This window comes from Notamacropus eugenii, chromosome 2 (genome assembly GCF_028372415.1).
Source record: "Notamacropus eugenii isolate mMacEug1 chromosome 2, mMacEug1.pri_v2, whole genome shotgun sequence".
Lineage (NCBI taxonomy): Eukaryota > Metazoa > Chordata > Mammalia > Diprotodontia > Macropodidae > Notamacropus > Notamacropus eugenii.
Genome location: NC_092873.1, coordinates 474999298 through 475026926, shown reverse-complemented (window position 1 = coordinate 475026926; position 27629 = coordinate 474999298). Strand labels below are relative to the sequence as shown.

The window sequence follows — 27629 nt, the reverse complement described above, 5'->3', positions numbered from 1 at the left end:
AAAAAGAAAATAGATTTCCTTTATTTTAAAAAACCTATACATTATTTGTTAATGAATTTTACTTGTTCTGATAGAAATAGCAGATGGTTCTTAATGGTTTTTAAAGACCTAATCAGACTCTGTAAAACTCTCCCCATAACTTCATACAAAAATCAAAGGTACCAAAACTTATTCAAGGCTGAATTTCTAACTTAGCCCAACTCTCCTGAGTTAATCTTTATCCTCTAAATCGTTAACAGTGCAATAAATATATCAACAGTTACTTGGGGCCTTTTGTTCAGTCTTTCATATATTAGGTGTCTTGCACCTATAAGATAGATCAGCAGACAATTGCCTAGGACTAGAATGGGCCCTAATGAATATGGCCTCTGAACATTAGATCCAAATCTTTACTCTAATTATACTCTTGCACATTTTAACATAGTTCCTTTGTAGATCCGGTCAAAGGTTATGGGTAACAACCTATGGTTTTCCTGACATAGGGAACCCCATGGTGAGGAAACTCCCCCTAACAATGCAGGTGAGTACCTATCCTATAATTTATAATCTAAAAGAGTTGCCTATAGATCACTGAGGTTACATGACTTGTCCAGTGTCAGATAGCCAATATGTGTCAGAGTCAAGACTTGAACCCAGGTCTTCTTCTTTTAAGATTAACTCTCTATCTAATATACAATCCTATCCTGTTATAAGTAAGAATCAGGAAGAGGAATGAAAAATATTTTACTTGATTAAATTGGAATGTATATTTGGTGAATTTTCATGCAAGCCAGTGCTTTCACCAGGCAAAAAGTGGCCTCTTACAATTTAATAAATAAATTTCCACCTTGCAGGCACAGCCAATACATTTTCCTCCCCATACAGTATAATATAATATATAATTATAATATATAATGTAATATAAGAGGTTGCACTAATAGTCCTGATTCAGAGGTTTGGAAAATTCTTTCCTCTATTTTTCCTAAGGAGCAAGTACAATGTCCATGTTTCAAATAGTAATTAAAACATGTACAAAGGTCAACCCTTTTACTCAATTACTAACTTCAGCAGGAATCCCAAAGATCCCTATGAGAATCAAGAGAACTGGTTTACAGTGTTCTCTCTGTCATAAACCAGTCATATGATCTTAGATAAGGTATTACCTTTCTAAGAACTTGAGTTGTCTCATCTGAAAAAAAAAAGAGTAGACAAACTAGATGACCTCAAAAGTCCCTTCAAGTTTAAAGATCTGAGTTAATAAGATTTCACTGTAAGTTATCCTTTTTGGGAGCTGTAATGTGATTAAGTATCTTTGTGTTTTTTAGAGATGGGACAATAAGATTTGTTTAACTTAGTGATTTCAGGCATGTGCTTGGGCAAAGAATCATCACAAAGTGAAAAAAAAAATTTAAGTCATCAGAAAGTATTTTGAAATGTTTTAATCATCAGAAAAAATTTTAAATCCCTCAAAATCTAATCACTGAATGTGATTTATTTTAATTCTTTTGATATGAATATTAGGGGCTAGTAGGAAATAAAACTGCCAATGGGGCATCACAACTCCAAAGAACTCTCTGGATCCCTTAGTTTAGGTGGTTATGGACTTTTGATTCTAATATTCCAATAAGGGCAAGATTTATGGTAGGGATTTTTCCTTGCATTTATTTTGTGTAGATGATATATATACATGTATATATATATATATATACATGTATATATATTTACATATGTTGCCTCCTTGAGATCAGAAACAGTTTGATTTTTATCTTTGTCTTTCTAGGTCCTGGCACTGTGCTAGGCACATAGTAGGTAATTAAGAAATGGTAATAGATTGATGATTCTGTTTTCTATTCCATCAAAGGACTCTCAATTGGGAGGCAGAGTACCTGTCTTCAAACACCTGCCCTAACCTTTAATATTCTTGTGAGTTGTCTCACTCGGATAAGTCAGTTTCAGTTTCTCATTCATAAAAAAAGAAGGTGTTGGAATCAGGTGTTCCCCCCCTGCTCCGGTTCTAGTTATCTCTGGCCTGAGCTTGAGTACAGTGCTGCCCTGATACATCAGACAGGAATTCTATTTAAGGGAATCTTGCTCCCTCTATTGGCCACAGTTAGAAGATTGCTGCTCACATACAACTGCCCAGAAACTCTAGCTTCTCAGTAACTGGGAAGATTAAAAGGGTTGCGAAAAGAGAAAGGGGGAGGGCTTTCCCCCCATTGTCCAATCACATTACTGACTTCTAAATCGTCACTTACCCTCCAAGTGGTTTAGGAAGTTTTAAAGCTGGTTCCCTGAACAGCTCAAGAAGACACCCTATCTTTTATGAAGATTTTCTGCCCCTGCTGCATGCTGATACTCTGATTTAAACAAGGCTGACCAGAAAATACTTTGCTAAGAGTCTTCATTGCATTTCTTTTTTTTTTTCTCTCATTACCAATATGTGCCTGGCATTTGAGTTTTTTATTTTAACCTGACTTTTAGCCTTTCAATTGAAGACATCAGAGGTAATATATACAATCAGAATACAGAACACCGAATACTGTGTGCCAAGAACGTAAGTACTTGGTCAAGTTTTCTTAAAGGTGGGTTAAATGCATTATTTCATTGGGCTCATTAATGTGTTTTCTCTTACTGTGTGTGCAAGTAGTAAGAGACAGATTCGTCTTTTGTCAATTCCACTTAAAGTTAGGACAGAACAAAACAAGTGAAGGAAGTAAAAATGGAGACAAGGGAAGCAAAGACGGTAACGTAATACTCTTCTAGAAAGGAGGGGTGGCTTAAAAATGGGGACCAGGGAGATACCATGGAAAGGGAGCACTATGGGAGAGTTCCTATTTTTGACACCCCCTGTGTGAACTTAGCAAGTAACTTCAACTACCTGGATCTCAGTATATTTATTTGGAAAATAGTTGGGAGGAGGTGAGGCCTCGGAGATCCCTTTGTGCTCTAGATGAATGAAAACAGACAGCTAGACAAGGAGATGGACAGAGAACCAGACAGACAGAAACAGTGGCTGGATAGCTGACCTTAGCACCCAGGAGTCTTGGATTCAAGCCCAACTCTGACACATACTCTGTGTTCTCATGCAAATTCACTTAATTTTTTTATTTTAGAGGCATTTCTTGCCCACGATAAGCTAGGGAGAAGGTGACAACCTGCTTTGGTAGAATTTCCTTATCCAGGATCTCTCTATATCAAAGAAATAATAGATACGATTTCTCTCCTTTTTCCTATTCCTCTGTGAGTCTGTGTGTGGGTATCTGTCTGTCTGTCTGTCTTATTACTTACTGTGACCTTGAGTAACTCTGCACCTTGGTTTGGTTTTTTTTTTTTTCATTTGCAATGTGAAGAAATCAGTTTCAGTTATTTCTAAGTCCCTTCCCGGCTCAGAATCCTGTGAACCTATCCTTTGAAGGTCTAACCCTGTTTAGAACCGTGCTATGTATAATGTACTATCTGACCTCCTCTTGATTGTTCAATTAAGTCAAGACAAAAGGGCACAACTTTTCACGTTGTGGTGCTCATATTACTCTAAGGAAATCAGTAAAATGACAGGATGATGTTCATACCCTTCCTGCTTCTGAATTCCAGTGCAAGGAGAGACTAGAAGCAGGACAGGACAGAACTAGTCTCAGTAACTAGTTGGCCATTTACTCAATCATATGTTGGTTAATGCTATACTTCCTCTAACATTTTTATTTGAAATCAATCACATGGGCAAGGCACGATGACCCAAAACTCTGCCTAATGGCTTAGTAAAAATTAATTGTGTTGAGGATATTTGTTCCTGGTATGAGAGTGCTAAGGCCACTATCTGTTAGAATTCCTGGCCTAGGGAAGCCACCAGCGATTTTTGAGGGCCGATCCATACCCCAGCCCCTTAGAACAGAATACAATTCATATGGGGCTGTGTTCAGTCAAATAAGTGTAAACTCTAGGAAGAATAGAGCCTGAGACTTCTGAGGAATCGGAGAGAAAAATCAAATTCGGAATAGAATAGAAATGAAACCCTTTCAAGCCCATTTCTGCCAGGTTTACCCCAAGATGTAGTCAGGCTTAGAGATTCTGAGGATTCAGAAGAATGCTATACTACCCATATGTCCCATTCAACCCACCCCAAGGAGCACCATTAGATCTTGGGATCTTATTGCTAGAGCTAGAAGGGATTTAACAAATTCCTTCTACATTTACTGCACAAGAATTCTGATAACTCAGAGGGTAAAATGTAAATGAAGGTATCTTTGCATAATTAGACTTCAGTATCCCTAATACCTCAGTGACTTTAGACCAGGGTGAAACATGGCAGTGACAAAGTTCCAGTATGGTATATCATTCACCTATAAGATCTAAACAAGAAAAGTTGGTTTGAAAAAAAAATGTCAAATTTATGAAGTCAAAGTAAGAAATTATGATCATTATATATTGGGGGCAGGGGAGAAGACACCTACTGGATTGAGAGTCAGGAGATCTGGGTCCCGTTCTTGGGTCTGCCACAACTAATCATTGACATTAATAGTTCATGTTCATGTACCTGCTTTGAATCTAACTAGCTCTTTATATACTCATCAATCCTTATAACAGATGGAAAGTACTGTCTGTGACAATCTTGGATCACAATTAAATGGATGAAATGAGGTAGAGCACACAGATTTCCATACAGACAGTTCTGTGAGGTAGGAGCAATGTTATTCTCGTTTCCAGATGAAGACACTGACTCTGAATGCTTGAATGGCATTCCCAGTTTCACAGAGGTAATGAGCCATGCAAAGAAAACAAGGTGTACTTAAAACTTCATGAAGCTCATTTATTCTATGTCAAAAGCTCCATTCTGACCCAGGGGCCTAACAAAAATCTAATTCATCTTCCCCTGCTGCAGGAGACCATGGTCAAGCGTGTCGCAATAATTGGAGCTGGTGTGAGTGGCCTGACCTCCATCAAAGGTTGTTTGGAAGAGGGTCTGGAGCCCACCTGCTTCGAAAGAAGTGATGACATTGGGGGATTGTGGAAGTTTACTGTGAGTATAGTCACTTTCCTTATTATTTAAGAGGGAAGATCTTATATCTAAACCTCAGACATAACCAAAAGATTTTTCCTGAGATTAGAAGGGATACAGGGTTGAGCTAACTGGCCCCCAGTGGAAAAAAGACCTAAGAATTCATATAGAGATTTGCTTGAAGACATCCTGAGTTTTATCCTCACTGTCACTTTTTCCACTCATATTTCTTTGCCTGTCTTCTTTTATCCGTTAATACATTTTATCAATGCTTTCTTAAAACAATAACATCATTACCACACATCTCTACTGATCTCAACCTGAAATTGAACCCTTTCTTTGTAACAAAGAAGTTAAGTAAAAAGAATCAATTCAGTGAATTTGTCTGACAAAGTGTGCAACCTTCTACCAGTGTAAGACTTCACCTCAGTGTGGGGCTGAAAGTGGTACGCTTCCTTTATCTATTCTCCTGGGGGAAGATGGGCTATCATAATTATTCAGAGTTCAGTTTACTTTTAATATTGTTTTCATTTGCATTGTTATAAACATTGTGTCTATTGCTACTTTGGTTCTGGTTACTTCACTATGCATCAGTTCATACAACTCCTTCTATGGGTCTTTCTAAATTTCTCATTTTAAATTTTTCTTTTTACTATATGATAATATTCCGCTACATTCATATACTATGGTTTATGCAGCCATTCCCCAATCAAGGGCATCCACTTAGCTTCTAATTCTTGATGACACAAGAAGTACTGATATGAATATTTTGAGATACATAGGACCTTTCTTTCTATCTGACCTCAAAAGGGTATGGCCTAATGTTGGTGTCATTACATCAAAAGCTCTGAATGTCTTAGATTTTCCCTTTCCCATAGGAAACTACTGGACATGGAATGACCAAAGTCTACAAATCTGTAGTGACCAATATCACCAAGGAGATGTCATGTTATAGTGACTTCCCCTTCCCAGAAGATTTTCCCAACTACATGAAGCACACTCTGATGATGGAGTACCTTAATTCCTATGCCAAACACTTTGACCTTCTCAAACACATTCATTTAAAGGTAAGAGACCTTAGAAAATGAGAATCAAGGGGAGCATATGGCATCATAGTCAACTGGGAAGATAATGAATACAGTGTGAATGAAAAATCTGAATGTACATAAGAATAATAATAAAAGATAGCTAACATTTATATAGCACCTACTATGTGGTAGTAGATAGTGAATAGAGAGTTGGTCTCAGAGCCAGGAAGACATGGATTCAAGTCCTGCTCTTGACACATACTGGCTCTGGGAAAATCATTTAATCTCTCAAAAGTACTGGCCAAAGGTGGCAAACAGGGAGCAGGTCACAGATGAGCAGCAACATTCCTTTGCGTCTTCAGTAACCAAATTATAATGTAATTGGAAAACATTGAACAAAATAAGTAAAAATACAATAAAACATAGATAATGTAAACTTACAGTTTTCTAGGTCAATATGTGACCTGCAGGGTACTATTTCTATTGGAGTTTGGCTGTTCTAGACAACTCTCTGTAACTACCCGATGCAGAGAACATGTCAGCTTGCATTGGTAAAGCGGATTTCTTCACCTGGAAGTTCCCTAAACTCATTAAATCATGGATCCAGTACTTCTCCCTAAATTGATGAATAAATAAGTAACAAAAAAGTTAAGGTGATTCCCCAAAATTTCCAATACAATCCATGCTTTGATTTTTAGAAATCAGCATTTCAGACCCTTCCTCCAAATTCTTTTAATCCTTTCACCTCAGTCATAGTTTGTTCAAAATTAGGGCATATCCCAAAAGGTCTTCCACTTCTTAGTTTATTTGGTTTTCAAATCTTTACAGTAGAAATGATACATCTTCAGAAAAAAAAATAGATGCTTAAGCTGAAGGAATTGCAAAGGATCTCTCCTAGAAGTTCCTAGTCTGGTTCCTGTGAATTCTGTTCAGACTCTCACTTGGAATAAGTACTGGCATGTGGATAAACTAATCAGTTACCATAGGAAATTGAGCAAATTGTAAATGTCAGCTAACCCATCCCATGCTCCATCAATGCTAACGAGCAGAGAAGAAGTTGTATTTCATTTTTTTTCCCCAGTTTAAGTTTTTCTCATTTTTATTGAAGCCTTTTGGAGTTGTTGTTTTTTTAAACATCATAGTCATTTTCCCAAATATTCTACATAATATAACCTTCTTTCTTTCATTCGTTCATTCAACTAGTATTTATTTGTAACAAAGAAAAATATTTAAGCAAATATGATTAAGTAATCTTATCTGATAATTTATCCAGTATAATCTTCAAGGGGGAAAGTCAATTAGTTGAAGACCTCAATATAAAACTAAGTCATGCCTAAAGAAACATTTTCTCCTAAACTTCCTGATGTGTGAGATACTCTGTTTAGATCATTTCCATTGTTGTCACTCTCCTGAGTCCAATTTGCCTGGATGAAACCTTCAGTTATATTCTTGTCCACTGTGACTCAACAGTTATAGATTTCATGTTTGAAGGCTTCATACACACACACACACACACACACACACACACACACACACTCACACACACATATACACATACACACACAATACATGTTTTATACACATATATTCATATATACTTATCTATATATGTGTATCTACATATGTAGAGAGTATATGCATGTTTATATAGATGTGTGTATATATAGTGTGTATGTATATATAGATATGTGTGTATGTGTATATAATATATGTATATGTGTGTATGTGTGTATATATATATATATATAAATACATTGTACATATTTTTTCCGTTATACATGTCAAAACATTTTTTTAAAAGCTGTAAAGGACCTTAAAGTTTACGTATTTTTTTTTGTATGTATTTCTTTTTCTGTAATTACATGATAAAACAATTTTTTTAACATTTGAGGAGTTTTCTTTTTTAATTTTTGTACGTCTGGAGACTTTTCTTGAATTGATCCCATTGTGGAGTGTGTATAGCCCTGGATCCTCTGAAGAGAGGTCTCTGTGCTTCCTTTCAGACCACTGTGACCAGTGTAACAAAGCGCCAAGACTTTGCTGCTACTGGCCAGTGGGATGTGGTGACAGAGGCAGAAGGGAAGCAAGACACAGCTGTCTTTGATGCAGTCATGATATGCACAGGACATTACCTGAATCCCCGCTTGCCTTTGGAGTCTTTTCCTGGTGAGTCAGCTAGTCAACAAAGTTTATCATCTACCAAGTGCCTCTCCTTACATGCCAATGTGACATACTAGACATGTAGGATGCAAAGAGAAATATGAAACAATCCCTGCCCTCAGGGTATCTTATACTTTACTAAAAGACATTCAATTCAGTAAAAATGTATAAAGCTTCAACTATGTACAAAGCATTGTTCTAGGCACTAGGAATGTAAAGGCAAAAAATCAAAGCATTAAGTCAAGTTTATGTTCTACTATGCTTGGACAAGAAAGTATAAAATAATTTCAAGAGGCTAAAAGTACTAATAATTGAGAGGATCATGGAAGGCTTCAAATAGTAAGTAGCACCTGAGCCATATTTTGAACAATGCTACAGGTTTTGTGAGGTGGAAATGAGGAGAGAGCATGTCCTTGGCATGGGGTACCATCTGAGGTGGGAAACAGAATGTATCATAAGGAAAGTGGAATGGAAAGTGTATGAATGGATCTAACATCGAATAAATCTCATAGGTGTGAATGGTTTCGTGGTGGATTTTAAATACCAGTCTAATAAGTTTGTTTTTTATCCTAGAGGCTATAGGGACCCATTGAAGATTTTTTCAATTGGAGTCACATGGTCAAACCTACGTTTTCAGAATTACAGTTTAGCAGCCACATGGAGGATAAATTGACGAGGAGTGAGACTGGAGGAGTACTTTTGCAATAATACACAGTAAAGCCTGAACTAGAGCAGAAGTTGTATGGATACCAACAAAGGGATGAATGTGAGAGATGGGTGAAGGTAGAATCACAAATCAAGATTTAGCAACTTCCTGGATATGGGGAGTGAGGAAGGGTAAGGAGTGAAGAATGACTCCAGTGTTGCCAACCTGGATGGATCAAAGGAGGATGGTAATTTCTAGCTAAGTAGGCAATTTAAGAGAAGAATTAGGGTTTGTTTGGATTTTGGTGTTTTGGTTTGGGTTTTGGTGTTTTGGTGGGTTGTGGGAAAGATAAGGAATTTCATTTTGGACATATTAAGGTATACTTTGGACATATTGACGTATCCAACATCAACTTTTTTGGGTATCACATAGTCACAGAGATTCCCAAGCTCTTATAGATTTTAGGTTTCTTCTAAAAGAATGTCAATAGAAAGGATCCATACAGATAAGTATCAAAGTCAGGTAATTATGCAAGAAAAATACTTTAAACTAACCCAGTAAAACATATGCAATTTTAAGACATTTCACACTTGAACAAAAAAACAAATCTGAGGTGAGAATGTCAAAATCTCAGGGTTGAAAGGAACCTTAGAGGTCATCTAATTCAATCCAAATCCAAATAAGAATCTTCTATATAAAATCCTGACAAAAAGAGTCATCTGAACTTTTCTTGAAGGTCTCCAGTTTGGGGGAAGAAGAAACCTTCTACATACTGAGCAGCCCATTTCAATTATTGACATTATAAGATAACTCACACTAGCATCCCTTTGAAAAGAAAACCCTCAAGGGCATATAAATTAAAATTGTATTTATTTTTAACTGATTTTCAGGAACATATCTATTCCATAAAACCAATAACAGTCATAATTGATATCATACATAGGTACTAGTGATTGTACATGAAAGGCTTCTTTAAACAAACATGCCAAGAGTTATGCATTCAAATAAGCATTGGCCTTTTAAAGTGGTCACCTGGGGAAACTATACATTTATACCAACAATGTCACCATTGCTCTAAATTAATTTCCCTTCCAAAAATTTTTCTTCTGAAAACCAGTTTTATTTAAATAAGAATTTAAATACATTACATAACATTTAAACTGAAAAAAAACCAGTCTGTTACTTCACAGCTGTATTGGGCAACTATTGCTAGTAAATTGCAAGCTCCCCAGTTACTACATTGACTGTTTTCATACATTAGTTCAAAATTTGTTCCCTTGTCAAAAGTTTAATTCAGGTAAGGTTGGCTTCACAATATGATGTTTTCTCCACTTGTATATCCCTCAATAGTAGGGGGATACTACTAAAAAAAAAAAAGTCTGGTCAGACAACATTGGCCCTTGGTGTGATATAAAAAAGAAAATGTCCTGCCATTGACCCAAAATGAAACTCCTCCCTGGTCAGATTGTGCAAGTCACCAGGGGAATCCTTGTTCTGCTACCAAAGGATAATTCTATCTTGGTGGTATAATTGGACTTGGTGGTAGTGGCCTTAACTTACTCCTCTGAGTAAGGGCAACTCAGGGGTTAGTAATATTCTCTTAAATGAACAGGGAGCTATCCGTCCAAGAATTTTTAAAGCATCTACTATGTATCAGGAATTATGTTCAACGCAAAGAAATAGATGAAAAAATGAAACCAGCTCTTGCCCTCGAGGAACTTACATTCTAAAGGACAGAACACAATGTATACCAGAGTTTTACATAGAACATGAGCTGACTCATGCCCTATGCACACCTATGTCATACTTAGAAAAGTAAATATAAAAAAATACACACTAATTTGAGGTAGGGAATGCCAACAACTAGGAAATGAGGAAAGGTGACTCAAGTGGTACTTGAGCTCAGCCTTGAGTAGAGCTGAGGATTTCAAGAGACAGTGGTAAGTAGTCAGAGTATTCAAGGCACAGATTTAGAGAAATCATTTGGAGTCACTGAAATTACCTTCAGAACCTGAGGCATACACCCTGATATTTCCCTAAGAGTGGCTTTCCTCTTTAGTATCTTCTCTTGCAAATGCTGGAGTATGATAAGAGATGTCAGGCTTCAGAGACTGTCCTTTTTCCATTCATCATTTAGTGAAATCACCAAGACTGTCCCTGCACCTTAGTGCTTCTTTACCTTTTGGACCACCTACTCCCTACCCCAACACTTAGCCCTGTGTTAGTTAAACCCAGCCCTCTGATTTTCTCACAGGAATCAACAAGTTCCAAGGACAGATCCTACACAGTCAAGAATACAGGAGTCCAGAAGGTTTTCAGGGTAAAAGGGTCATTGTAATTGGTCTTGGGAACACTGGTGGTGATATTGCAGTGGAACTCAGTCGTGTGGCAGAAAAAGTAGGTATAGCTCAGGTAGTATCTCTTATTGCTCCAAGGGCTATTTTGCATGGTTTTAAACATATTGGATTGTTGTTCTTGAATTGTTTCAGTCATGTCTGACTTTTGTGACCCCTTTCGGAGGTTTTCTTGGCAAAGATACTAGAGTGCTTTGCCATTTCCTTCTCCAGCTCATTTTATAGGTGAAAAACTGAGGCAAACAGGGTTAAGTGACTTGCCCAGGGTCACACAGCTAATAAGTGTCTGAGGATGAATTTGAACTCAGGTCTTCCTGACATCACTAGGGTTGGCAATCTATCCAGTGTACCACTTTGCTACCCCATCTGGTAATTTAAATAGCCATTTTAAGCATTCTCAGACCTTTTTAAGCAATGAGAAATCCCCACTGAGCAAAAAGTAATGCCTTCAATGTCAGGCTGATAGTACAACATTGATGCCAGGGCACTTGGTGATTTCCAGAGTCAGGTGGACCCTTTTCTTCCCAATCCTACCCAGTAAAAAAACTGAAAGTAATTATTACATTCAGGCTACTAACTCTAATGCCTCTGTGATCATCTAATCCATGGCAAATGGAGGTAAATATCCAAATACAGATGCAACCAAGTCAGGTCTGTGTATCTTCTAGGACAGAGCCAATTTAGTCATGCCTGTTGATTATCCACTCATGCTGCCCAAGGAAGAAAAATAATAATTTCAAATGACAGGTCAGGATTATATGATTACAAATCCTTTCCACCAATAAAAATTATAGACAGCAATAAAATATGTTATTATTGTTGTCATTGTTCAGTCACACCTGATTCTTTGACCCCTGTCCATGGGGTTTTCTTGGCAAAGATACTAGAATAGTTTGCCATTGCTTTCTCCAGTGTGTTTCAATATTACAGCTGAGAAACTGAGACAAAGAGGGGTTGTGACTTCCCCAGAGTCACACAGCTAGTAAGTGTCTGAAGCTGGATTTCAGCTTAGGTTTTCTTGATTCCCAGCTCCGTGTTCTATCCACTGTACCACCTACATGCCCCAATAGAATGTGTATATGTATGTCTGTATGTATATATACATATATAACATATGAATATATATAAATATATGTACATATACATTCTACACATACTTTTATTTTTTTTTTATTTTTTATTTTATTTTAAAAAATCACTAATGTACGTATATCAAGGATTATAATCAGCAATACGCCTTGATTTGACCATATTTACATATTTCCCAACCCCTCTTAACCTGTTGCAAGTATTTGCAAAACTGTAGCCTGAGGTAAAGAAAGTAGCACAGAACGCACCAAAGATAAAGAACCATAAAAAGAGTACAGTTCTGACCTTTGCTTCATTAATATGGTCTTTTAATCATGAGCCAATCAACTTCAGTGAGGAAACTGCTGAATTGGCTGGAAATCAAGCCCTGGTGAATTGCTCTGAAGGCAGCTAGAGTCACTAGGATACTACCAAAGTGTAGAATCTTCTAGCAAATAAAGACATTAAAAATGTAATTCCTAGCTCTTGAAACTGCTGATCAGAACCTTCTCTTAACAATTTAGATTATTTGCCTTGAAATATTGAGGGTATCTTCTCCACTGACACAGTGCACAAACTCTGTACTTAGAAGATAGTCTGTAGTTTGCTTTACTAAAAATAATTCAGTACCTGGAAGCCAGATTGAGAGAGATAATGAGTCACTCCACATGTAGCTAGAATGGTCCTCAGAAGGCAAACTGTGCTAGAGCCTTTCTCAGAGTCAGAGTCCTGCTGGCATAAACTTCAAGGATTCAGGGTCATCCTCTTGACATCATGGGGCTTTGGAGTAGGAATTTAATGGAGGAAGACCTGGGTTCAAATCCCACCTTTGATATTCACTATCTTTGTGACTATGGATAAGTGATACTCTCAATTTTAGAGCCTTCCTCCAAAATTATCTTGTTTCTACTGGTAGAATGAAGGAGAAGCATGGTGTGGATAAACATTGTCCACCTGATTAGATTGTAAGTTTCTTGAGGACAGAAACTATATCCCTTTTTTCTTTATATTCCAAGCTCTTAGCACAGTGCTTGATACAGAGTAGGTGCTTAACAAATGCTTTTAAATTAGTTTGATTGAAGTCACAACCTCTCTGAGTCATCATTCTTTTTATCTGTAAAATTAGAGGGACAGTCTACATGGCCTCTAAGGTGTCTCCCAGCACAAAATCTATGATCCCATGATATAAAGAGTCTAATTCCTGCAGTACCTATGCCACAAGGTTGTTATAAAGTTCAGATAATACTATACGTAAAATTGAAATCCTTAAGTAAAATGTCCATTATTTTTGTTGTTATTACTACCAACATCATGTCATCTTTTTCAATTAAGTTCAGTGGCATTCAGACCAGAAATAGTCCTGGGGTAGGTCATTATCATATTATTCTTTTATATTTTATTTTTGTTAATTTTCTTATTTCTATACTGTACTAGAAATGTTATGTCACAGTGATATATCAGATGCCAAAAAGCAAAATAAAGACTGAATTCTACGAAAAAATGATCAAACTTGTGTACTAAAAAAAGAGATATGAGAAGCTACCTTCTCCTGCTTCTTTGTAGAGATGGGGAATAGTGGGTGTAGAACACTGGCGTATAATGCCAAATTTTTTTAATTTGTTAGTTTTTCTAACTTTTTCCCTCCCTCTTTTAAATTTTTTGTTACACAGCCTTGCTCAGAGTTGGGGGAGGGAAGCATGTTGGGAAATGTATGTGACATAAAAATAATAGATACCAATAAAAAAATTTTACCAACATAAGCTCAGATCTATTTTATACGATGCCTGAGCTCATCCATTTTTATAGAACATATTAGGTAGGTCGTGATTATTCATAATAAAGTAGTGATGAAAGTACCAATTTCATTGACATCCATTGTTTGATCCTTCATTGGATTCCCACAATGTGAACAGAGAAAGACCCTTGAACATTGGGTTAATCCAGTAGGGGAGATTTATGGGACGACGTGCACAAGAGTGACAGAAGAAGAAAAAGCATAGCCTAGTTACATTCTGCAGCACTGGGGGTGGGAGACTCCACATTAGCAAGATCACAAATCCCTCTGAGTCATGATGGACATGGGTCTACATGCCCATTGGTTCATCTCTGCAGAAATCTTTCACCCATGCTCTCTTTGGGATCAAGATAAATATCTGCTTCTACACCATTAAGAAAACTGGAAATCACAGAAGGAAACATGTCACATCAATGGGAAAAAGTACAAAATCACTAAATGATCCATTTATCCATCCTGCCTTACCTTTTAGGTGTTTCTCAGTACTAGAAGTGGTGCCTGGGTCGATAGCCGTCTTTCTGATGATGGCTACCCCACTCATATGATTCAAGTAACAAGATTTCTTCATCTGGTTGCACGTTCCTTACCTTCAGCCATCATGAACTGGAAGGGGAAGAAGCGCATGAATAAATGGTTTAACCATAAGAATTATGGATTGAGTAATCCAAAGGGGTACTTTACTTTTTATTTATTGAAAATCTAGTTTTGATTTTTGTGTGAGGAAGCCAAAATTCGTGCTCACGTCAATGTTTTCATTATGTACGTTTCTACTAATTTCACTTGTGCCACTTTGACAACAGTGCTCAAAGTTTAAGATAGGACTGACCTAGTTGAATTTTATTTTAGAAGAGGTAAAATTACTAACTTCAAAAAATGAAAGCTAATGAGAAAAGAGAGAGAAATTTGGATATATAAAATTTATTTCGAAGGGTCCTAAGCTGACTGACACAAAATGTGCAGCATAGATAGACAAGATCAGTGAATGAAGATAGTCATATCTATTTGGAGCTCAGCTGTCATAATACAGGGTATTGCAAAAGTCTGGGTGCAGTATAGCTTACAACTGCACCAAGACTTTTGGGACACCTTGTATGTAGAGCTGGAAAGAACTTTAGAGGTCATCTAAGTCACCCCATCATTTTAGATGAGGTATCAGTGACCCAGAAAAATGGGGTGATTTGGCAAAAGGCACACAGAAAACAACTTGCAAGACCAAGACTCAAGTCAAAGTTCTCTCCAAATCCAAATATAGTCTTTCCACTATATGCATCATCTTGCCTCTACTTTGGTTGAAAAACTGGAGGTATGAAGTTATAATAAAAATAATTTACAAGCATATTTTAATGGATGTCTAATTTTAGTTAATGTACACATTGACAATGGCAGAATTCTCTTGTAGTAAAGATGGGGTTTCCTAAATATCATTTTTATCACATACTTGAAGCAGAAGAAGTTTTTCTTGGTAAAAACACATATGTCTGTATTTATAATGGAAAGAAAGGAAGCAGCATAGCACAATATACAAATGTTTGTTTTAATTATACCCTTAGGATATATAAACTATGCATTAATGTAGTTGAAAGTGGATCAACTTTCCTATTAACATTTTAGCTAATCACGATAATTATTGGGAACCTAAAAAAAGCATAGTATCAAGGGTGGGACTTATACTTTAATCTCATTCAACAAATATATATCAGATATCTGAAACTTTCTTGTCTGAAACCTGATATTCTTTAGCCACAATATACTACATCCTTTGAATGTCCTGGCTCTGTATCTAAACTAAGTTATATGGTTGAGCTAAAGTTTTCAAAATAATGTCATCTATTCCATCTTTAAAGTCTAAAACCAAAAATGTCCATAGCCTTTCTCAATCACTAATACCAAAAGAAGAGGTTAACTTCTGTTAATTAATAAATCAGTAATCAACTTAATTTTTTCAAAATTATTTCTATTAGCAGCAGGAAAACAAAATATTCTCAGGACAGTGGTTCAAGTGTTACTTATATGGAGCATCAAATGTTTTGGCTAAATTAACTGGTCAATTTATTCAAAACAACGTGTGACTGTTATTCACTAAATTAACCAGCCTGTTAGCTGAATGTGACTGGACACCTATTTGTGTATACATAAAGTAAAAGCGCTTGTTTTTTCTCTACAATACAGGAGGCAACAAAAGAGAATTGCAAATGATGAACTGCCCAGCTATATCCTATGTGGTGCTGTCACTATGAAAATCAATGTGAAGGAATTTACAGAAACATCTGCCATCTTTGAAGATGGAACTGTGGAAGAGAACATTGATGTTGTGTTCTTTGCTACAGGATATACATACTCCCTTCCTTTCCTTGAAGAATCTATGGAAAAATCCTGTACAAACAAGATCTTCATATACAAATATATCTTCCCCTCAAACCTGGAAAAGGCAACTCTGGCTCTCATCGGCCATGTTGGTTTGCAAGGTTCCATCATAGTTGGTACAGAACTCCAGGCGCGCTGGGCCACAAGAGTATTCAAAGGTGAGTAGTAAAATGACCAAAATTCTGAATAAATTGCCTAATTCAGTTGGAAAGTTGGTGCTTCTTTGTCATTTTATACCAAACATACTTTTGTAATCAAAGGAACAAAGCGCTAATGGTAAGAGAAATTTTGCAGAAATAATTAAATAGCGTAAACATGATGTTGATGGGCATTTTTTCCAGCTTAAAGGGATAAGTTGCTCTCTCAGTCTTGAAGACTCTTTTCTTTTCAATTATGGAATAAACTGAGTAATTTATCATTTGTATCTGACTCTTTGTGACCCCATTTTGAGGGTTTTCTTGGCAGAGATACTGGAGTGGTTTGCCATTTCTTTCTCCAGATAAGGAAACTGAGGCAAATAAGGTTAAGTGACTTGCCCAGGGTCACATAGTTATTAAAGGTCTAAGGTCAGATTTGAACTCAAGAAGATGAGTCTTCCTGACTCTAGGCCAGAGTTTTGTGCACTATGGTACCACCTAGCTGCCCATGACATAAACAGGCAGAATAAAACTGCTTAGATCTGCTAGGCCATTTATGTTATTCTTGTCTATTCAATAATAATAATAGCCATATTTTATCTCACTTGATTCTCACAACAATCCTGGGAGGTAGATGTTGTTATTATTCCCATTTTACAGATGAGGAAACTGAAGTTGAGAGACATTGAGTCACTTGTTCAGGGTCACACAGCTAGTAAGTGTGTGAGATGGAATTTGAACTCAGGTCTACTCTAAGCCTACATTTCTTTTCCACTGCACTATCTAGCTTCCTAGAAGCAAAGCAGTCATTCTAGTAGATCTAGCTTGATCTGATCAGTTTCAGATATTGTACATAAGTGGAAATATTTTTAAAGCATCAAAATATTCAATAATTCAGACTTCCTATATTTTGTCTCAACACAGTGCTTGACACAGTTATCATTATATAAATGCTAGCTATTGTTGTTTTTATGAGGTTTTGCTTAATATATTATTACAATGTTTAGAAGTCTTTTCTCCTCATTTTCTTAGGAGCATTCTTTCATGGAAATACTGGAGGAAAGATAAAATACTGATTCTCATGATAGACCCTGAGGACTTGGATTCTTAGGGCTTTAATTCTGATTTCAGCTATGCCACTTACTAGGAATATGATCTTGGGAAAAGCATTTCTCTGGGAGTTTTTTCCCTTAAATACAAAAGAATGCAGTTGGACTAGGGTCATAGGATCATAGATTTAAAAAAACAAAAAAGAATATTTGAGGCCATTTAGTATAATCCCCTTTTTTCTCAAAAGGAACCTAAGGCACAGAAATGTCAAGTACTTTACCCAGGATCACATTTCTAGTAAGTGTCAGAGGCAGGATACACTCCTAAGTCTTCCTGGTTCCAACTCCCTTTGCCATACTATTGACTAGATGATCTACAGTTCTGTCTAGCTGGCTCCAACATTCCAAACAGTCTGTGGACACTGAGAACTACTGTACTTAAAAGAATATTTTCTGCTCCCCAAATCTGTCACTGTGAAAAATGATATGTCGAAAATTGGTCCCTACCAGCCAGATATGTACATGCCTCATTTACTCCTACTTGCACAACATATACTCATCACACCATCACATACCTCGTGACATGGGAACTGCCAGAAAGTAATGCAAGCTTTTCCACATATCTTTGTCTAACTGTCCACGTGTCCTTAGCCCTAAATTCCTTTAAAGAATAGGATGATTGCCTGTCAGCAATGAAATCTCAGCTGAGATAATACAGTCAAGTGAGAGAAATCTTCTAGCGTTTTCCAGCAATACTCAGCAGCCTGAAACAAGATGCAGAGAAGTGAAATCATGTGGGTTATTTGGGGGAGCAGGTCAGGAATGATTGAAGATGAGATAGGATAAGCAATTTTAATGATAAATCATTAAAGCAGTGTAGAGCTGCGTTAAAGACCATGTATAGAACACATGAAGGCTGCATGGCAGAGATAGAGTTGAGGGAAGAACCAAGGGTTTAGAGGTCTCTATTACAGTGGTGGAGGCCTCATTTTTGATACCTTGGCTTTATATGACAATGTTATAGAATTGGGTTTGTTGTTTTTTTCAGTCCAAGTACTTCCTACAATGTGCCATCAACACTATGAAGTGCTTTTTAAAAATGGCTTCCTCCTGCTTTAAAAAAAAAAAAAAGTACTCCATTTAACATAACAGTAATGTATGGCTAAAAAAATTCAGATTATTTACTGGTGGGACTAAAATTTGTTATAGTTGTTTTTTATAATATAAATAAAATGTATTTGGAATTCCCATCCCATCCAGGATCTTACTATTAGGTCAGCATAATGGAAAGAGCATTGGATTTGGCATCACTAAGGCATGGGTTTACACCCCAGCTCTGAAACTTTTTAGTTGTGTGACTTTTGGGCAGGTCATTTCCTTTCTCGAAAGTTGTTTTCTCATATATAAACTGGGGACAATAATATTATCTTTTCCTTAGACTCACTGAATCTAGCGCTGGAAGGAATATGAAGACACCAAGCCTAGAGAAAGGATGTAATTACCTCTCTTTTGCCAATCAAAGTCCTATCCAGTCTTTAAAGTCTCCCAGCTTCATGGTTACTTCTTCCAGAGAACCTACCTTGATCTCCCCAGTTGGAGATGATTCCCTCCCCTACTTTACTTTTCATAGCATTTCCCTTTCTTCTCTCTGAATTATGCATCATTTTGTAGTGTAGTTATTGGCACATGAGTCACAACTTCTACTTCACTATTAGCTCTGTGAGAGAAGAAACTACGTTGTATTTGATCTATGTATCAGTCTATCAAGCAACAACCACTCTCAGGGGTTTTCTCTGTGCCAGGCATTCCACTAGGCAGTGCAATAAAAGTGGAACCTATGTTTTGTCGTGGGAGAAAACGTGTATGTATGCAGCTAGATACGAAATAGATACAAAGTAATAAAGGCAGTTAGTTGGCACCATGATACATAGAAGTCTGAGCCTGGAGTCAGGAAGACTTATCTTCAAGAGTTCAAATCTGGCCTTAGACACTTACTAACTGTGTAACCTTGGGCAGGCCACTTAACCTTGTTTGCCTCGGTTTCTTAATATGGAGAAGGAAATGGCAAACCACTCCAGGATCTCTGCCAAGAAAACCTCAAAAGGATCACAAAGAGTTGGACATGACCGAATAATGACAATTGGAAAGGGGGAAGGCCCTAGCATTTAGATATTCACAAAAGGTAGAAGGTGGTACTTAAACTGAGTTTTGAAGGAATCTAGAGATTCTAAGAAATGCAGGTGATGAGGAAGTGCATTTCTCCCATCTCCTAATACAGTGCTCATTTTATTAATAGGGAATTAATAAGTACTATTGGTTTTAACTGAATTGAAGGAAAAGCCAAGTGTCCATTATAATTGATATTAAATCCTTTCTTTTCCCCACAAAGGACTGTGTAAGATCCCTCCATCAAACAAAATGATGGCTGAGGCTACTAAGAAGGAACAGCTCATAAGAAGGTATAATCATAATAACTGTATCTACTTATACTTATATAGTATTTTAAGGTTTACTAACTAATTTCCTCCCAACAGCACCATAACATAGATGGTACAAACATGACTAGTTCCATTTTACAGAAGAGAAAAAGTGAGATTTAAGATGATCAATCATATCACTTGCCCATGATTGTACAGGAACTGTCAAATCCAAAATCTGAACCAATTCTAATTTCCAATATCCTCCATTGTAGGCAACACTTAAGAGGAATTCCACAGATAACAATTGAAAGAATGAAGGTGTCAATAAAATATTACATCACTGGTAAAAATCTAATTGCAATAAATTATACTATAATAAAGAGATCTGAATAAGAAGGTCATTTCCACATCCAGGTGAATGTCCCATAGAAACAATATTGTTGTTTTTTAATCTGATCCCAAAGAATTATATGTAGGAAATAATAAAAAATCACCTTTCAATTTCTTTCATTTCTTCCCCCTTTATATGTGCCACAAACCAAAAAAAGATCCAATCAAAACTAAAGACTGAAAAAGTTTGTCTAAGAAGAGTAAATATAGGATAGGAGTGTTGGTATTTAGATAATACCCACCTCCTACTATATTCAAACCACTCCTTTTAGAGATACTGGCATTAGCTCTGTTTCCCCTCGCTAGATTCTACAGACTAGGAGTATGATTTTGGGAATTGCAGAATCTTAAAGATGGATAGAACTTCAAAGGCCAGTTAGTTCAATGAGGACTTGAACAAGAAACTGGTTCATACAAATCTTTCGTTTGTTTGTTTGTTTGTTTGGAGCAGATTTATGATTTTATTGGTATTGGGAACTCCCAATGAGAACACTTTCTCTACTAATGAGGACTCAAATCTGCTCTACAATTTATAATCTTAGGGATTTGCTTAGGGCAGTGGTTCTCAAACTTTTAGGTCTCAAGAGCCCTTTACACTTTTAAAAGTTGTTGAGGATTTCCCACCCACCCAAAGCACTTTTGCTTATGTGGATTATGTCTATGTTTGCTTGATTAGAAATTTAAGTATCTTAGTATTAGGAAAATAGTATTGACCTCATGGAACCTCTGAAAGGGTCTCAAGGAGTCCAAGAGTTTCCCAGACCATATTGTGTGAGTCAAGTAGTAAAAGAATTTTTCCCATTTTACAGATAAGGAAATTGAGACTCAGACATTTAGTCATATGAGAAAATTCTCATGATCACACAACTAATAAGCCTTAGATTCAACATCTGAACCCAGGTGCAATTATCTTTCCACTATACTTAGGGTCCTATAACTAGGAGGCTCTGCTGTGATCTTGGTGATGTTAATTAGCACATAACTTTTTAGGAACAAACCATCAAATATATTGACTTGGGGATTTTATGAGTATCCTTCATATACATTTTGGAGAGAACTTGTTGATCTATTCAGTATTATAGAAGTTACATTAAGTGATGAAAATATCAGTTATGAAGTATGAATTAAGGTCCCGTTATGTTTTAAGCACATTGCTAAGAGCTGAGGACTCAAAGATCAAAAAAGAAGAGCCTTGGCCTTTAAGGACCTTGACTTCTATCTGGAGGATATAAACACAAACATACGTATATGTATATATGTTTGTGTATGTATGTATGTATAGACAAAAATTATATAGAAAATAAATATAGAAATGCAAGATAATTGGGGGAGGAAGGCATTAGAAATTGGGAAAACAGGAAAGGTCTTGCCTAGAAGATAACAAGAGTTGAGCTTTGAACACAATAAATGAAGATGGACATAAGGATGGCATGCATTGCAGGCAGAGGGGTCAGTCCAGTGCCAAGGAACAGTCATAGGAGATGAAGAAGAATAACAAGGAGGATGGTTTGACTGGAGTACAGACTGTGTACAGGAAAAATGTATAATAAGACTTTAAAAATAGGTTGGAGCCAAGGCTTTAAATGCAAAACAAAAGATATTATTTTTGACCCTAGAAATAACAGGGAGCCACTGAAGTTTATAGAGTGGGTGAGTGATATCAGACTTTTGCTTTAGGAAAATCACTTTGGTTTCTATTAAGAGAGAAGAAAATTCCCATAGAGAGGTCAATTAATAGCCTACTGCAATAGCAATGGCAGGAAGTGATGAGGGTCTGAACTAGAGTAGTGCCCATATAAGATGCTGGAGAGACAGAAACAGCAAGGCTTAGAAACTATTTAGACATAGGAGGTAACAGAAAATGAAGAGTCAAGGATAACTGACATTGAACCTGAATCTGTCTTTTTGCAATTTCTATACATTGCTCCCAGGTTGATCCTCTGGGACCAAATAAAGCCAGTCTAATCCTACTTTCATGATAAAGCCCTTTAAATACTCAAAGACCACTATCATGAGCCTGCTAAGAATTTCCATAGAGCTTACAAATAAACTATATGGCTTCCCATTATTTCACTGGTTTTCACTTCCTTTTGATCCTCTTACATGAGGCATAGTAGGTGGAGGATTGGCCTTGAAATCAATCCTCCTGTGACAGTATTACCTTTGTGACCCTGAGCAAGTCTTTCAACATCTACTGGCATAAAATAAGTTCCAGGAATGTAACTAAAATAGGTTGTGATAGAGGTGGTGATAGAGGGAGTTCCCATACTGGGAAATTATAAGTCCACATTGATTTTAATGTACCACTAGTTGGTTTGGCCAAGATATACACTTAAATGGCACCTGCTATATACAGGTTACGTACTAGATGCAGGGCAATACAAATGCAAAAAAAAAAAAAAGAAAGAAAAAATTCATATTGCTTTATGGATCTTCTGTTCTATGAATATTCTTCCTCAATTTGTGGTGGCCAAAACTGAACCTAATTTTCCAGTACAGTATGATCAGCAAAGGGCAGAGTAGGAGCATCACTTCCCTAGTCCTAAACACTATGCCCTAATGCAGTCTAAGTCCATAATGGGCTTTTTTGGCTGCCATGTACTGTTGATACTAAATACATGTTACAAGCTATCTTTTAGTCCACCCAAACCTCCAGATCATTTTCAGACACACTACCACCTGGCCATGTGTCCCCCATCTTTTACTTGTGAAGTTGATTTTTAACTCAGTTTAGAAGCAGATGAATTATAGAATCTTATCTTGTTACATAAAGTTTATTAAAGCTTAGAAAAAAGGTCAGGCTTTCATAGACACCACTGAGTTTCATCCCTTCCTGTTATACTCCAGCCATAGGAAATACCATACACATAAATCCAGCATTTCAGTTATAATAATGCTGGGTCATAAAGTGCAAAAGTGGAGAGAGGAGAATTTACAGAAACATAATGTGTCTCTTTTCCTTTTCTCTTGAAGGGGTGTTATTAAGGATCCCACCCAGGGGAAACAGGACTATATTCATTATCTGGATGACCTTGCTACATGCATAGGAGCAAAACCCAACATCTTGCTCCTGTTCTTTAAGGATCCCAGTCTTGCAAAGGAAGTTTTCTTTGGTCCATGCACATCTTACCAGTACCGTCTGATGGGCCCTGGCAAATGGGATGGAGCCAGAAGGGCTATCATGTCTCAGTGGGACCGGACACTCAAGCCCCTACAGACCAGAGTCATTCCTGATTATTCTGAACCTACCTCAATATCACATTGGCTAAAGATTTGGGGGGTACCCCTTCTATTTGTGGCTGTTCTGCTTACTTATAAATCCTCACTTCATCTGCAATTGACTAGGGTCACTGAAGTGGGGGAGAGAATTTCTACTTACCTAGCTAGCACTATGAGAAAATGAATGTGATTAGATCAGTTAGACTATGAGACTAACATGAAATGGTGATGCACTGGCTACCATTTCCCCCTCTACCTGTCTGTTGGATAAATTAATTCAAGTCAATTATTATAATTATTGTGTCTGCTAAAGGCCAGGCACTGTGCTAAGCACTAGAGATGTACAAAGAAAGGCAAAAAAAAGTCACTGTTTTCAAGGAGTTCTCAGAAAATGGGGGAGATAACATGCAGACAACTATGTATAAACAAGATACAGACAGGGTAGATTAGAAGTAATTTTAGATAGAAGGAACTAGCATTAAGAGGGATCATAAAAATCTTCTTGTAAAAGGTTATGTTTCAGTTGGGACCTGATGGAAGCTTAAGAAGCCAAAAGATGGAGATGAGGAAGGAAAGAGTTCTGGGGATGGGGGACAGCCAGTTAGAAGAGTGTTGTGTGGGAGAAGCAAGAAAGAGGTCAGAGATACAATCACAGAACATGTGGAGAGGAGGAAAACAGAGGAAGGGGTCAGTAGAAAGGGCTTTAAAAGCCAAATAAAGGATTTTACATTTCATCCTAGGGGTCATAGAGAGCCACAAGATGTAACTGAATAGTAGTGGGCTGGCAGGGAGGAGACTGATATGATCAGACCTGAGCATAATAAGATGAATTTAACAGTTGAATAGAGAATGGACTGGAGTGGGGAGAGACTTGAAGCAGGGAGAAAAACTAGAAGACCATTGAAATAGTCATGGTATAAGAGGACTAGGGTCTACACCAGGGTGGTGGCAGTGTCAGAGGAGAGAAGAAGGCATATACAGGAGGATTAGATATGGGACAGTAAGAGAAAGTGAGGCATCAAGGATGATCCAGAGTTTGGAAGCCTGGCTAACTGGGAAGATGTTAAAATCCTCAACAATATTAGGAAAGTTGAGGGCAAAAATAAGGAGTTCAGTTTTGAACATATTGAGTTTTAGATGTCTACAGGACATTCAGTTTCTAACACTTATTTGTCTCATCACTTCAGCACTATATGAACAGCTGATAAACATCCAATTCTCGGGGCAAATATTAATAGAATACAAGATTAGATAGTGACTGACTCTAAAAATCAAGAGAGAGACTAAGAATATTTCCTACCATTGAGCCTGGGGACACCTGACAGCTTCAAAAACAACTGTCTTGGACTTTTCCCTCTTGGCTTGACTACAAAGAACTGCATTTTCCTCTCACAGGTTCACTGTCTAGACTTTATTTTAATTGTCACCAAAAAACTCACCAAAGGGCCTTATCTACCTACAATTGTAGGTACCTACATCTACTATAACAAACAAGACAGTAAGATAATAATCATCATTCCCTAATACAGTAAAATCTCAGTGAAGCAAAGCACCCAGGGAATGAACAGATTCGATTCAATTCAATAAAGACTTTAAAAATGCTCACTCTACGCAGGACTGTACTAGTGCTAGGGACATGAAGATAAACACAAAACACATCCTGTCTCAAAGGAGCTTATATTCTGCTGAGGGATGAGTATACACTAAGTTGATGCTGGAGATATAGAGTGAAGTAAATGCAAAGCAGTTGTTTTGGTGAGAAGAGGTTCCTAACAACTGGGGAAATCTGAAAGTCTTCATGTCCAATATGGCAGATCCCTAAAAGAAGCTAGGAATGGCAAAAGACACAGATGAGAGACAGCATTCCAGACATGGAGGCAGTCTGCGTAAAGGTATAAAGGCAGGAAATAGAATGATGCGTATGGAGAAGCACAAGTAGGCAATTTTGGTGGGAAAATGGAATGCATAATTGGGAGCAAGGAATCTGAGTCCCTGGTTAAGTTCAAGCTCCAAACCTCAGTCATTTTTTATTCCTCCTTCCTTCATCCTCCTTATGCTACCAGCTCTCTAGTCCTATCAGGTGTTTTTCTCCTTCACTTCTTTTATATCTATCCCTTCTTTTACATCCTTTCACAATCACTGTAATTCAGGTCCCTCTTAACTCATGCCCGAACTATTACCATCTTGAACTGGCTTCCCAGCCTTAAAATTCACTCCAATCATCCTACAAACCACTTCTAGATTAATATTCCTAAAGCCTAGTTTTGATACTGTCACTCCCCTACTTAAAATATTCAACTATTCCCCATTACCTAGCAAAATTTTTTAAAATACTGTCTATTATTCAAAACTTTATACAACTGGCGTTATTATACCTTTCCAACTCTACTACTTATTACTAGCATCCTACAATATTACCAATCTTGGCTACTCGAATTGTCCTTAAAATGAACTAGTTTGTAGACTTAACAAAGAAGAAATCTAAGAATCCTCTAGCACAACTCCTTCATTTTATATGTAACCTCAGGAGGTTAAGTGGCTTGCCTAAAGTAAAAAGGATAATTAGTGGAGTAAGGATAAGAGCCTGGGTCTTCTAACTCCAAATCTAAACTTTACCACTACACCTTAGTCGTTTTCCTTTGCCCTTGCCATGCATTACACTTAGAAAGCCCTTCCTCTAGCCCCATCCTCGTTCATCTCTGTCTAACTAAATTCTCTCCCTTATTCTAGGTTCATAGAGCTGTGGGGCATAGAGGAAAGATCACTGGGTTTAGAATCAGGACCTGAGTCCTGGCTATGCTATTTCTTAGCCATGTAACCTTGAGAAAAATCATGAAACCTTTGGGGGACTCAAGTTTCTTCATCAGTAAAAGTAGAGGGTTGGATTACCTGATCTTTAAGGTCCCTTCCAACTTTAAATCCTATGGCCCTGCTAGGAAGGATCCTTCCATTCTCTGGTCTCTTAAAATATTTAAATTGTCCCACTTATCTAGCATATGGTTTATTTATTCTAACTTTTGTTACTTATATATTTCCCTTGTTAGACTCTTTAAGGGTAGGGATTTTGTCTTTAGACACTCTGTATCTAGGGCAGTGCCTGGCACATAGTAGCCATTAAGTAAATATTTATTCAATAATGATTATCTACAGGTGTTCATCAGCTTGCATATGAACATATTTGTATTTTCTGTTATTACATAACTCACTAACACTATCCCCTTGGCCTTGAGTCTACTATTGGACCAACCACTGAAAAAAAATATATTACCAGAGTCCACCTTATATATAAGCAAAGTAAGAACTGTAACTTTCAAATTGGAGCAGGAGTCACCAGAAGGCTTCCCTGCCTCTGACATTGGCTTAAAGGGTTTGAAACTTAACTCTGCTTTTACCACCTTTTTTACCTTCACATAACTTCCGTAGGCCTGAGTTTTTTCATCTGTAAAATGAGAGAGTTGAAGTAGGTCATTTTTAAATTCTCTCCCAGTTTTAAATCATAATTCCCCCCAGCAGACTGCTTCAATATCTGAAATTTAATGAACTATTCATGTTATTTTTTAACTAAGGTCTTGACAAATCTAGACATTTTTGAAATCTTGAATGAGATGATCTCCACAGGCCATTCTAAGCTTTAACATTCTAAGAATCTACCCACTAATTACAATCTGAGTATCCAATTTCTTATTCTTATAAGGTTAATGAGTTGGATTTTTAAAACCAGTCATTAAATTCATCTGCAATACAAGCGAAAATTTGATTTTGGCCAATGAGAAATAATAACAGAAATAATAACTCACATTTCTATTGAGCTTTAAGATTTACAAAAAAGAGAGTGTCAGTTATATTACACACATGTTACAGATGAGGAAATTTGCTCAGGTTCACATAAAATTTCTAAAGAAAAGAGTTGGGATTCCCAAATACTATTACTTCCTAATAAGATAATATTTGTCCTTATGTGTTAAAAATGTAATAAACCATTTGATTTGACACTTGTTTACCTTTGGTGTTTGTTTTCATAGGAAGA

The 27629-nt window shown here is 36.9% G+C and overlaps 1 protein-coding gene across 4 annotated transcripts; it reads left to right on the top strand.

Moving 5' to 3' along the window:
• Positions 1-306: 306 nt before the first annotated feature.
• Positions 307-27592, top strand: LOC140529753 (dimethylaniline monooxygenase [N-oxide-forming] 4-like). Of its 4 annotated transcripts, XM_072648647.1 has the most exons (10): positions 307-520; positions 2461-2533; positions 4856-4993; positions 5851-6039; positions 8004-8166; positions 11061-11203; positions 14496-14695; positions 16193-16545; positions 19963-20032; positions 23357-27592. In XM_072648647.1, exons 3-10 carry the CDS (start codon positions 4862-4864, stop codon positions 23784-23786), a joined length of 1680 nt encoding a protein of 559 aa, XP_072504748.1. In that variant the 5' UTR covers positions 307-520; positions 2461-2533; positions 4856-4861; the 3' UTR covers positions 23787-27592. The 4 variants fall into 4 exon arrangements, with proteins under 4 accessions (XP_072504748.1, XP_072504747.1, XP_072504749.1 ...); XM_072648646.1 differs by lacking the exon at positions 307-520 and having other exon boundaries at positions 2235-2533; XM_072648648.1 differs by lacking the exon at positions 307-520 and having other exon boundaries at positions 2235-2561.
• Positions 27593-27629: the final 37 nt, after the last annotated feature.

Bases quoted from the DNA above. Each gene is read 5' to 3' on its own strand.
- LOC140529753 (XM_072648645.1), top strand. From the start codon at position 4,662: ATGTTATTCTCGTTTCCAGATGAAGACACTGACTCTGAATGCTTGAAT. The intron at 4,731-4,855 runs GTAATGAGCCAT...CCCCTGCTGCAG, and splicing joins GCATTCCCAGTTTCACAGAG to GAGACCATGGTCAAGCGTGT. The intron at 8,167-11,060 runs GTGAGTCAGCTA...ATTTTCTCACAG, and splicing joins GCCTTTGGAGTCTTTTCCTG to GAATCAACAAGTTCCAAGGA.